At 41.5% G+C, this 14180-nt stretch overlaps 1 protein-coding gene across 1 annotated transcript in view; it reads left to right on the top strand.

The window, feature by feature from the left end:
- The first annotated feature begins 6315 nt into the window (after positions 1–6315).
- LOC135514660 (fibroin heavy chain-like) overlaps positions 6316–14180 on the top strand; it is a 64540-nt gene continuing 56675 nt past the window's right edge. Inside the window, exon 1 of the mRNA XM_064938151.1 lies at positions 6316–6618. Coding sequence (XP_064794223.1) covers positions 6543–6618 — 76 coding nt within the window. The 5' untranslated portion in view covers positions 6316–6542. The remainder of the gene's footprint in view (positions 6619–14180) is intronic.

Here is a 14180-nt window from a genome sequence, read left to right as displayed (position 1 = left end):
CATGAAAACTACTCCCCGCTCTTTGAATGACAACAAACACTTAATGTTCCCACTCCAACTAGGGTAGTACCATTAACGAAGGGGTGTACATTTAGGTTCCTGAAATTCGACTTGCCTCAAGAAAATAATTTGAAAACGATCAAAACAAACAAAATCGTAAACAAATGTTTTTTAATATACAGTGGGGAGAACAAGTATTTGATACACTGCCAATTTTTTCAGGTTTTCCTACTTACAAAGTATGTAGAGGTCTGTAATTGTTTATCATAGGTACACTTCTACTGTGAGACAGAATCTAAAACAAAAATCCAGAAAATCACATTGTATGATTTTTAAGTAATTAATTAGCATTTTATTGCATGACGTAAGTATTTGATACATCAGAAAAGCAGAACTTAATATTTGGTACAGAAACCTTTTTTTTCACGTGAGATGGGAAAACTAGTTTTTTGAACATGTGCTCTTGATGATAGAATGTAAACGTTTGGTAAAATCAAACTTGCTAATTTTTCTCACCATCACCATTCAAATGATATCACAAAACAAGTTTTGGCTTGTTGTTCCAAAAAATTATCTCCGTTGATCAATACGTAAAGAGTAATTTATGAAGCCGAATTAAGAAACCACTTTGGCCACCTTGTGTAGACTTGATGTCATTATCCATACATTTCTGGAATATTGTCAGGCATTACATGCATTTGAGCAACGATGTAAATCTATCTACATGTATTTGAAATACATTTTACTAGACAATAAAACTTCTTCGGGATCGGTGTCCCGTCCACGGGACGGTTGAGCTAATGTATGGTATGGTGGAGGACACGCTCCTCCATCGATGGGAGAGGGTTGGCAGCTGCTCCTGCTGACTCCATTTTTAAGGTACGGGATTCTGTAACGCCCGGGGTGTAGTGGGGAAGAAGTCAGGCGCAGGAAGCAGAGAGTTCAGAGTAGTGTTCACTTTTAATGCACCATTTACAGACGCCAACCAAACCAAATGCCCTAAACACGGGGGACTTAAACAGTCCAGCAAAAACCCAAACACACGGACAACCGTGACATACAGCCGTGTACACATGTGCATCGAAATAATCCAGCACAACCAGCAGGCGGGCTGGTAAATAAAGCCCAACCAATCAGCCTAAACTAGACACAGGTGAAACCAATAGACAGAAAAGGGGAAAAAGGGATCAGTGGCAGATAGTAGGCTGGTGACGACGACCGCCGAGCGCCACCCGAATAGGAAGGGGAGCCACCTTCGGCAGGAGTCGTGACAATACTTCAACAGGGAAGTGAGGTATGATGGATGCTTGTGGAGCAGAACTTTGTAAACAAGAAGGGAGCAATGAAGTTATCTACAGGATTTTAGTGAGGTAGAGCCGACCTTCTGATACAGGATGCAGCGAGGAGTATTAAAACTGTCACCTGTAATAAAGCAAAGGGTGCTATGGTAGACGGCTGCCAAAGGTTTAAGAGTAGTGGCTGCTGCATTCTGGTAAATGGTGTCACCATAGTCAAGAACTGGCAGGAAAGTCGACGTTACAAGCTGCTTCCTGCTGTTCATGGAGAAGCAAAATCTATTCCTAAAAAAGAAGCCCACTTTAAATCTTAGTTTTTTAACTAGCTCATCGGTATGCTTTTTAAACATTAGATCTGTATCAATCCAAACGGCCAGATATTTATAAGTGAAAATGTAGCCCATCTGAGACATTCTTCTCTGATTTAAAGAATGACATATATTTAGTTTTGCCTGCATTAAGTAAAAGTTTTATATCAACAAGGGCTTTTTGTAATGTAACAAATCAGATTGCAGCTATAACATAGCTTGGTCAACAGTCGGTGCAATGGCATACATAACTGTATTGAGTGAATACAGATGGATATTGCAGGATTTAAATCATAAACCAATATTATTTATATAAAGAGTAAAGAGAACAGGTCCCAATACGGACCCCTGCGGTTCGCCTTTCATAATATCAAGGAAACTAGACTTGACACCATCAGAAAGCACACATTGTGTCCTGTCTGTCAAATAGTTCTTAAACCATTTGCAAGACTCCTTATCCGGGCCCATTTCAGACAGTTTTTGAATGAGTAGTGAATGGTCAACGGTGTCGAATGCCTTGGAAAGGTCTATGCATAAGGCAGCACAATATTTTTTATGATCTAGGCAGTTTAACACATCATTTAAGACAAGCGTAGAGGCTGAAACAGATCTATGTCCAGGTCTAAAACCAGATTGTTGCATGTTTAGAATACAGTTCGAAGTTAAAGTTCTTAGCTGGGAGTTGGTCAGGGATTCTAATATCTTGGCTCGGCAAGATAACTTGGATATTGGATGGTAATTATCTAAGTCAGAAGGAACGCCGCCCTTATCTAGGGGGAGGACATTTGCCGCTTGTCAAATCTTAGGGATAAGATCAGTAGCAATTGTTAAATAAGAAATACAGGTTCAAGGTTCAACAATGAGTGGGGCAGAGAGCTCTAGTAAGACGGGGTCAAGTAAATCAGCCCCTGTGGATAAGTTTTGTGTTGATCTTTAGCAAGGCACTTAATACATCATAGACAAATGGTTGAACTGAAAATAAAGTATGTGAGTCTGTTAGAGCATCATTCTCCACAATCTGTTTTGAGGTGACTAAAGGACTCCCTCTAGAGGATTGAGATACATTTTCAGAGACTATCATTTTAAACAGCTGTTATTAAAAGCATATCTACAGTATTTCACGTTTTAATGTGTACAGTATTGCTTACTAAGTGTTGTCCAATGAATTATGTAACCACTCCTTCTTCAAATCAAATGCTGTACCTTAGCAGCGCTTCCCTTCCTTCTTTTTTTCTACACTACAAATGTCTAGTTTGGTACAAGAGGCTGTCAAAACCTGCTGGTGCCACAAAGGGGTGAATCCTCAATTTAATAAATATATTGATATTGCTTTTTTAACCATGCATAGATAGACATCTATTTCTGAAATGTCTGAAGGACTGCCACAGACATATCCCACCAGTCACTCAACCCCAGCTAAGACAAAAGATGTTGCTCATTAAAATGTCTATAATATTCATTTGTAATGATTCGTGAGTGAGATTTAAGGCAGTTTAAGGTCTCTTATGCTGGCAATGGAACAAATATTCCATTGCCTGTAAACTTATGAGGAGCATGTGTTAGAATAATAGCTAAGAGAGTAAATTTTGGTTATAACCAAAACGTCTGCGTCGGTTTGAGAAGCACGAGTCACAATAAAGGCAATTTTAGAAATCAAAGATTTAGCATTTACATGAATCAATCCAAGGCCGCAGCTGCGGGATTTCAGATCAGAAGTAATTTCTAATAACGAACATGCCATATATTACTAAAACACCATGGGTTTGGCTTGAATACAACATACATGATTTAAAGCTGCAATATGTTACTTTTTTGGCGACCCGACCAAATTCACATAGGAATGTGAGTTATATCAAATCAAATGTATTTATATAGCCCTTAGTACATCAGCTGATATCTCAAAGTGCTGTACAGAAACCCAGCCTAAAACCCCAAACAGCAAGCAATGCAGGTGTAGAAGCACGGTGGCTAGGAAAAACTCCCTAGAAAGGCCAAAACCTAGAAAGAAACCTAGAGAGGAACCAGGCTATGTGGGGTGGCCAGTCCTCTTCTGGCTGTGCCGGGTGCAGATTATAACAGAACATGGCCAAGATGTTCAAATGTTCATAAATGACCAGCATAATAATAATCACAGGCAGAACAGTTGAAACTGGAGCAGCAGCACGGCCAGCTGGACTGGGAACAGCAAGGAATCATCATGCAAGTAGTCCTGAGGCATGGTCCTAGGGCTCAGGTCCTCCGAGAGAGAGAAAGAAAGAGAGAATTAGAGAGAGCATACTTAAATTCACATAGGACACCGGATAGAACAGGAGTAGTACTCCAGATATAACAAACTGACCCTAGCACCCCGACACATAAACCACTGCAGTTATAGATCTGTCATTCTCACTGAATGCAAGTCTAAAAAAGACAGTGTATTTCTGTGCGTTATTTCTATGCTTTCCGTTCTTAAATTTTATTTACTCTCTGTTTTGTACACCGCCTTCAACAGCTGAAAAATACACATTTTTCGTATTTGAAGAGATTTTTCAGTGGTTTAGATGGTACAATGATTTTGTGATGTCATATTACATTTACTGAAATGAAGCAAACTACTATAATTTTTGCAACCAGGAAATGGTGGAGCAATTTCTGCATATTGCACCTTTAACTCTGTGGCAGTGTTCCCAATTTAACTCTGAAAGTGTAAAATGCACACTGTTTTCACTGTACTGTCCCACTGTTCTGGTGTTAAAATAACACTTTTGAAAGTGTTAAAGATTTAACTATGTTGCAGTGTTCCCCATGTAACTCTTAAAGTGTTCAAAGGAACTAAATTGTGGTGCTTGCATAGCTTTACTGTGGAGTAGTACGCCACACCTACAGTGTGAAACATAACACTTGATTTAGAGAGTAACGTTTAATTTGTATGTTTCCCAGGGTGCCTTTTCTTTTTGAGTAAATTGAGTTAACACCCATGACTGTATTTGTTAACACCCAGAGACGTGTTTGTTGAATTATTTCCATTATAAAGGCCCGTGCTTTTGCCAAGTAGGTACCTAGGGGAACGTTATCATTTAAAATTAAACCCTATGCCAATACATTACATATATCATAAGGTCTTAATTATTAGTATAGTAAGTGGCCTAGATTAACCCTAAAACAGTGGTGTTAGGAAACTCCTGGATGACAGGCCACATCAGGTCTGCAAGTCACATTATGCTTGCTTGCAAGATTATGTGTATTGGAATCCAGCCTGGGATAGGATATCCAACAGGTGGCATTTTTATTCACACGCAACCTGCATTCAGATTGACTGTGTGGATTAAGATACTTGGTTAAAAAACACTACCTAAATCATTTAAACCGGAAAAAACATAAATCGAACTAACTGATTGGATTAGATTAGCAAAATGTATGTTATATATCTTTGTGTAGCATAAGATTCATGAATATATCAATATACAGTACATGCAAAAATGCAGATATTTAAAAAAGAAAAATCGACCTGCAGTAGAGCATGCTGGGAAATATGATAATGATGGGCGTGGTTTTGATGGGACTATTTTACTTTCCACAGTGTAAAACAATAACTCTAGCTATTAACACCAACACTGGAAGTTATTTTATATCACTGAATGTTAATTTCACTCTTACAGAGTGAATTTAACTCCTAAATCAACAGTAGAAATATTACACAGAAAAATTAACACTGGCCAATTTGCTGTGTGTCTGTGTGATTGTGTGTGTGTGTGTGTGTGTCACTTTTTCAAAGGAATGGTACTAGGAGGTGCTAATTTCTATCTGGCTGATATATCTCCTATTCTTTAATTACGTCTTTCTATGAATAACAAGCTTACATTTCAGTTTCCCCCGTTAGTGACATGACTTCATGTTCTTCTCAGGAAAGGACTGTGTTGAGTGGAAGCCTGCCAAGGACCCTCCACCCCCTCTACACACATACACCAACACATGCGCAAAATATGCACATGCATACACACACACACACACACACACACACACACACACACACACACACACACACACACACACACACACACACACACACACACACACACACACACACACACACACACACACACACACACACACACACACAAACAAACAAACTGTGGGTCTAGAAGAGTGTGCAAAGAGGATAATGGGATGATCAGGTGAGGTTCCTCAGTCTTTACTTGGTGCTACTTGTCATCAACACAGTATCCACTTACTCCACTGTTCTAGAGTTGTCCATGGATATACCGTATTGTATAATGTTCCGGAAAAGTGTCCGTCTTTCTTCAGTTACATTCAGCAGAAAAAACACACATCTGTAATTGCCGTATCAGGCCTGTATAGTTAGTTACCTCTTCCCCTTGACTTAACAAAATGACATCATTTTGGAATCTATGAGAATATCTGGCAGACTGTCCCATTTATTTTCCTTTGGTGGGGTGGGATGGGGGGTGGACCCCCAACTCTCTCTCAATTTCTTTCTCTCTCCATCTCTCTCTCTTTACATCCTCCACCACTCTGTCTTTTTTTGGGAGGGGTGGGATAGGGGGTGGACTCACCCGACTCTCTCTCCCTCTTCATTCTCTCTCTCTCTCTCTCTCTCCTCTTCATCTCTTTCTTTTTCCTCACCTCTTTCTCAATTAACCCCCCCTCTCTCTCTTTTAGGCAACCATGTTTTTATGGCAGGAGTCAACCAAATAAAAGCAGCCCCACCAGTCTGTGGGGGAGAAACGCCGCTGGTTCAATGAAGTGATCTATTCAACTCAGTGTTTCTCTCTCTTGCTCTCTTCATTAATTACATACTGTCCTGACTTTTCATCCTTTCTGTCTTTTGTTTTCTGTCTCTCTTACTTTTTATTCCCCTCCTTCTTTCTCTGGCTGGCTGAGCTCTGACAAAGGGATAGAATCAAGAGTTTGGGAGAGGAGAGGGACATTTGGGAGCGAGATGGCGAGTGGGACGGTGGCGTTGTTCCTGTATGGATTCCTGCTCCTGTCTCTGTGGAAACCTACACTGCAAGGAGGTAGGACCCCCTTTACTATGGATATCTATTTATATACACCCCTGTGTTTCAGGTGCCACTCTAAGCTTGTACACACACAAAAAAAGGAGGGTTTCTCAAGGGTTCTTTGGTAAGGGTGATTGTTCTATGTGCAATTATAATGAGTCAAAGAACCCTTTGAACTCTTCAATGGTTCTTTATGGTTCACAGAAGGGTTGTTTGCTCTTTTAGTGATAATTAAAATGTAGGGGAGGTGGTACATTAGAATATTTTGGGGTGTGGTTTATGTACAGCTCTTTTTGTAAAACCGTGATTGGGAATGTCATTCCAGTTTATCTAATGTGTTGTGTTACTGTATGAAATTACATATTTTGAATGACTATGGCTAGTGACAGTGTCTTGTGTCAATTGTGAACAGTTGACAAAATTGGTCAGTGGGTTTTTGATTCTTTCCACAGGGACCCCCAGCTGTTTCTGAGAAAGCTCACGTTATTCAACAAGTAAATTAACATAATAATAACGCATTTGGAATTTTAACAATATAAAATGGTTGACCAGAATAAAAAACCCTGTATGGTTCTTCAAAAGGATCTACAAAGAACCTTTCAGATTGAGAATGTTCTATAAAGAACAATAAAAAGATCTTGAGTGTTTTTAGTTTAAGTGTTTTCAGTTTTGAGCGTTGTACTGATTTGCTCAAGACGTATTGATGTATTATGCTATTTTGATTTGTTAAAAATGTTCTCAACATCTTTTAGATTTCAAAGTGTCTTTCAAAGTGTCCAACATTCTGGAGCTCTACTGCTCTGTGGAGTGACAGAATCGGCCCGTGGAGCTGAGTGTATTTACCTGCTGGTATTCCCTCTAGGAGTGGGGCTTGTAGTTCGAGTCCCACTCCTCTCCCCACTCTGCTCCCCGCTCCACTACAGTACAGGCAGTTACATAATTCAGAATTACCCACGATGCCATACTATAGGTAGACAATGAGCTGTCTGATTGGCTGTTGGGTTTTGTTTAGCTTGTTTTGATAGGTCAGCTGAGGGTTACTGGTTCCTATGATCTCTCCGCTCACTGGAACCCAGGACTTAAACAGCTCTGAGAGAGGTCAAAGGGTGGAGGGTAATAACTATGTTTCTAACACTGTAATAAGCATGTAATAAGATCGTAATATCAGTATCTCACATGTTCAACCAAGGTGTGTGAACTGTGGAACCAACTGGAAATACTGTATATTCAGCTACTGTTGGAGGAGAACAGAAGTTGAATAGAAAATGCAACTTTATTATTACACACTGATTGAAGAAAATGGCAAATCTTGCTGGTCTTTGGTAACAGTGAAATAACATCGAGGTTTGTGGTTCAGGCTTAAGTTTATATGGAGTGTAACTCAATGAAAGGAAATGATTTGTAGAGCATGGTTCAGGTTTGTATGATTGAGTTCCCCATTGATAGAGAAATACTCAATACAGCATTGGGCCCCTCCAAGACTCTTACATCTATGCTGATGTGAGTCATCTGTCCTGTTCTGTTGAAACATACAGAACTGTTGTGTTCTTTTACAGACGATTCATGGCAGAAGGGAATGAGTAATGTTGTCCACTTCACAGATACTGAATCTCCCACTGTGGATTATAGCAACATGCACAACAATTCCTGTACATTTCCAACCCACTGGGGTCTTGGTTAGGTCCAATGACAGAACATATCACTGGAGTCTCTGGTCAATGTAGTGCACTTTATAAGGGATATGCTGTCATATGGGGAACAACCTATACCTTTCCCCTCCACCGTGCTCTTGGTCGAGTCCAATGATAGAAACAGATGTCCTTCTCATGTTCAGTTTCCTTTGAACACAGACCACAACTCTCCCAAAACTAGATGCATAATTTCTTATTATCTCTGAAACAGTGAAGAAACATGGCATTGATGAATGACTGAAAAGGGAAAAGACTAAAGTGTAAAAATCAATCATATAACAGATAACAAAACATAAATAAATTCTTATAAAACTTCAGTTCCTCACAATAAAATGACAGCTCTTAATAAAGATTGTTTAAAAAAAGACCAGCTCTATACTGTTAACAAAATGATTTGAAACTCACAGCCTTCATCCCAAATGGCACCCTCTTCCCTTTACAGTGCACTAAGGACTCTGATCAAAAGTAGTGCACTATACGCTGTGTTTCGGCTGCCATTTGCTGATGTAGCTGATGTAACTGCACGAGGGGGGCACAACAGACTTCCCTCCATCGCGTCATCTCTCTAAGGCCTTTCTGTTAGCCTGCTAGCCCCGTGCCGCTAGCTGCTTGAAGCCGCGCACTGGACTTGAATGATCACCCGGCTACGCATGCCTTTCCCTAACGTCACCATCCCGTGTTGATTGCTGTTTTGGTTTGTAACTATTGTTTTATTTCACCGTAGAGCCTCTAGCACTGCTCAACACGCCTCGGCTAACAATTTAGTTCCACCCCCCACACACGCAGTGACTTTACCTGGTTTAAATGCTATTTCTAGAGACAATATCTCTTTCATTATCACTATATGCACAGGTTTACCCCCACTGTATTCACATCCTACTATACCTTTGTCTGTACATTATGCCTTGAATATATTCTACCGTACCCAGAAATCTGCTCCTTTTACTCTCTGTTCTGAACGTACTAGGCGTCCAGTTCTGTTAGCCTTTAGCCGTAACCTTATCCTACCCCTCCTCTGTTCCTCCGGTGATGTAGAGGTTAATCCAGGCCCTGCAGTGTCTACCTCCACATCCATCCACCAGGCTCTCTCATTTGTTGACTTCTGCAGCCGTAAAAGCCTTGGTTTCATGCATGTTAACATTAGAAGCCTCCTCCCTAAGTTTGTTTTATTCACTGCCCTAGCACACTCCACCAATCCGGATGTCCTAGCCGTGTCTGAATCCTGGCTTAGGAAGACCACCAAAAACCTTGAAATTTCCATCCCGAACTATAACATTTTCTGACAAGATAGAACTGCCAAAGGGGGCGGTGTTGCAATTTACTGCAAAGATAACCTGCAGAGTTCTGTCTTACTATCCAGGTCTGTACAATTTGAGCTTCTACTTCTAAAAATGTACCTTTCCAGAAACAAGTCTCTCATCGTTGCCGCTTGCTATAGACCACCCTCTGCCCCCAGCTGTGCCCTCGACACCATATGTGAATTGATTGCCCCCCATCTATCTTCTGAGCTCGTGCTGTTAGGTGACCTAAACTGGGACATGCTTAACACCCCGGGCCATCCTACAATCTAAGCTTGATGCCCTCAACCTCACACAACTTATCAATGAACCTACCAGATATAACCCCAAATCCGTAAACACGGGCACCCTCATAGATATCATCCTAACTAACTCACCCTCCAAATACACCTCTGCTGTTTTCAACCAAGATCTCAGCGATCACTGCCTCATTGCCTGCATCCGTAATGGGTTCGCGAGCAAACGACCACCCCTCATCACTGTCAAACGCTCCCTATAACACTTCTGCAAGCAGGCCTTTCTAATCGACCTGGCCGGGGTATCCTGGAACGACATTGACCTCATCACGACAGTAGAGGATGCCTGGTTATTCTTTAAAGGGTGCCATCCTCACCATCTTAAATAGGCATGCCCCATTCAAAAAATGTAGAACCAGGAATAGATATAGCCCCTAGGGTATACTCCAGACCTGTCTGCCCTTGACCAGCACAAAAACATCCTGTGGCGTTCTGCATTAGCATTGAATAGCCCCCGTGATATGCAACTTTTCAGGGAAGTTAGGAACCAATATACACAGGCAGTTAGGAAAGCTAAGGCTAGCTTTTCTAAACAGAAATTTGCATCCTGCAATACAAACTCAAAAAAGTTCTGGGACACTGTAAAGTCCATGGAGAATAAGAGCACCTCATCCCAGCTACCAGCTATCCACTGCCCTGAGGCTAGGAAACACTGTTACAACCGACAAGTCCACTATAATTGAGAATTTCAATAAGCATTTCTCTACGGCTGGCCATGCTTTCCACCTGGCTACCCCTACCCCGGTCAACTGCCTGGGCACCCTCCACAGCAACCCGCCCACGCCCCCACCATTTCTCCTTCACCCATATCCAGATAGCTGATGTTCTGAAAGAGCTGCAAAATCTGGACCCCTACAAATCAGCCGGGCTAGACAATCTGGACCCTCTATTTCTTAAATTACCTGCCGAAATTGTTGCAACCCCTATTACTAGCCTGTTCAACCTCTCTTTTGTATCGTCTGAGATTCCCAAAGATTGGAAAGCTGCCGCGGTCATCCCCCTCTTCAAAGGGGGAGACACTCTAGACCCAAACTGCTACAGACCTATATCTATCCTACCCTACATCTATAAGGTCTTCGAAGTTAACAAACAGATTACTGACCATTTTGAATCACATCATACCTTCTCCGCTATGCAATCTGGTTTCCGAGCTGGTCATGGGTGCACCTCAGCCACGCTCAAGGTGAACCTTTTGTGACTAGGCGGCAGTATTTTCATTTTTGGAAAAATAACGTTCCCGTAGTAAACGGGGTATTTTGTCAGGACAAAATGCTAGAATAGGCATATAATTGACAGCTTAGGATAGAAAACACTCTAAAGTTTCCAAAACTGTAAAAATATTGTCTGTGAGTATAACAGAGCTGATATTGCAGGCGAATGCCTGAGAAAAATCCAATCCGGAAGTGCCGCATGTTTTGAAAGCACTGCGTTCCAATGCGTTCCTATTGAGCAGTGAATGGGCTATCAACCAGATTACTTTTTCTCCGTATTCCCCAAGGTGTCTACATTAGTGTGACGTAGTTTTACGCATTTATGTTGAAGAATACCTGTAGGCGGCTACATTGCACAACTGGTCACCTGATGGCTCCCAGAGTGCTTCTCGCGTAACATACAGAGGTAGCCATTATTCCAATCGGTCCTACTGAAAAACCAATTGTCCCGGTGGATATATTATCGAATAGATATTTGAAAAACACCTTGAGGATTGATTATAAACAACGTTTGCCATGTTTCTGTTGATATTATGGAGCTAATTTGGAATACTTTTCAGAGTTTTCGTGACTGCAATTTCCGGGCGATTTCTTAGCCAAACGTGAAGAACAAACGGAGCTATTTTGCCTACAAAAATAATATTTTTGGAAAAAAGGAACATTGGCTATCTAACGGGGAGTCTCGTGAGTGAAAACATCTGAAGCTCAGCAAAGGTAAACAATTTCATTTGATTGCTTTTCTGATGTCCGTGACCAAGTTACCTGCTGCTAGCTGGACAAAATGCTATGCTAGGCTATCGATAAACTTACACAAATGCTTGTCTAGCTTTGGCTGTAAAGCATATTTTGAAAATCTGAGATGACGGGGTGATTAACAAAAAGCTAAGCTGTGTCTCAATATATATATGGGATGGGGAGTCACTAGAGGTAACAATATCATAACCGCAATCGATAAGAGACATTACTGTGCAACTGTATTCATCGACCTGGCAGACTCAACAGCCTTGGTTTCTCGAATGATTGCCTCGCCTGGTTCACCAACTACTTCTCTGATAGAGCTCAGTGTGTCAAATCAGAGGGCCTGTGGCCGGACCTCTGGCAGTCTCTATGGAGCTGCCACAGGGTTAAATTCTCGGCTCTCTCGACTCTCTTCTCTGGATACATCAATGATGTCGCTCTTGCTGCTGGTGATTCTCTAATCCACCTCTACGCACACGAAACCATTCTGTATACTTCTGGCCCTTCTTTGGACACTGTGTTAACTAACCTCCAGACGAGCTTTAATGCCATACAACTCTCCTTCCGTGGCCTCCAACTGCTCTTAAATGCAAATAAAACTAAATGCATGCTATTCAACCGATCATTGCCCGCACATGCCCGCCCATCCAGCATCACTACTCTGGACGGCTCTGACCTAGAATACGTGGATAACTACAAATACCTAGGTGTCTGGCTAGACTGTAAACTCTCCTTCCAGACTCACATTAAGCATCTCCAATCAAAAATTTAATCTAGAATCGGCTTCCTATTTCGCAACAAAGCTTCCTTCACTCATGCTGCCAAACATACCCTTGTAAAACTGACCATCCTACCGATCCTTGACTTCGGCGATGTCATCTATGAAATAGCATCCAACACTCTACTCAGCAAACTGGATGTAGTCTATCACAGTGCCATCCGTTTTGTCACCAAAGCCCCATATACTACCCACCACTGCGACCTGTACGCTCTCGTTGGCTGGCCCTCGCTTCATACTCTTCGCCAAACCCACTGGCTACAGGTTATCTACAAGTCTCTGCTAGGTAAAGCCCCGCCCTATCTCAGCTCGCTGGTCACCATAGCAGCACCCACTCGTAGCACACGCTCCAGCAGGTATATCTCACTGGTCACCCCCAAAGCCAATTTCTCCTTTGGTCGCCTTTCCTTCCAGTTCTCTCCTGCCACTGACTGGAACGAACTGCAAAAAATCACTGAAGCTGGAGATTCCCATCTCACTCACTAGCTTTACGAACCAGCTGTCAGAGCAGCTCACAGATCACTGCACCTGTTCATAGCCCATCTGAAAACAGCCCATCTATCTACCTCATTCCCATACTGTATTTATTTATTTTGCTCCTTTTGCACAACAGTATCTCTACTTGCACATCCATCTTTTGCACATCTACCATTCCAGTGTTTAATTGCCATATTGTAATTACTTCGCCACCATGGCCTATTTATTGCCTTAACTCCCTTATTTGACCTTATTTGCACTCACTGTATATAGATTTTGTTTTCTTTTTATTCTACTGTATTATTGACTGTATGTTTTGTTCATTCCATGTGTAACTCTGTGTTGTTGTACCTGTATCTTATGTATAATCTTAAAGTGCAATTCCTTAAATTTGTTTGGTATACAATATTTGTCAGGCATCAACCAAGCATTATTCAAGACAATGACAGGAATAAGCATTTCCACACTTTGTTACGTTACAGCCTTATTCTAAAATTGATTCAATAACACATCAATCTACACACTATACCCCCTAATGACAAAGCTAAAACAGGTTCATAGAAATGTTTGCTAATTTATAAAAAAAAACTAAACAGAAACACCTTGTTTACATACCTTTTCAGATGCTTTGCTATGAGACTCGAAATTTAGCTCAGGTGCATCGTGCATCGTGCACCATTAATCATCCATGGATGTTTACACAACTTGATTGGAGTCCACCTATGGTAAATTCAATAGATTGGACATGATTTGACAGTGCACAGTTGACAGTGCATGTCAGAGCAAAAACCAAGCCATGAGGTCTAAGGAATTGTGCGTAGCGCGCCGAAACAAGATTGTGTTAAGGCACAGAGCTGGTGAATGGTACCAAAACATGTCTGCAGCATTTAAGGTCCCCAAGACCACAATGGACTCCATCATTCTTAAATGGAAGAAGTTTGGAACCACCAAGACTCTTTCTAGAGCTGGCCGCCCGGACAAACTGAGCAATCCTGGGAGAAGGACCTTGGTTACGGAGGTGATCAAGAACCCGATGGTCATGCTGACAGAGCTCCAGAGATGGGAGATCCTTCCAGAAGGACAACTAT

Source organism: Oncorhynchus masou, chromosome 26 (assembly GCF_036934945.1).
Source record: "Oncorhynchus masou masou isolate Uvic2021 chromosome 26, UVic_Omas_1.1, whole genome shotgun sequence".
Taxonomy (NCBI): Eukaryota; Metazoa; Chordata; class Actinopteri; order Salmoniformes; family Salmonidae; genus Oncorhynchus; species Oncorhynchus masou.
The sequence above is the reverse complement of the archived record's forward strand: the minus strand, read 5'-3'. Positions and strand labels throughout refer to the sequence as shown.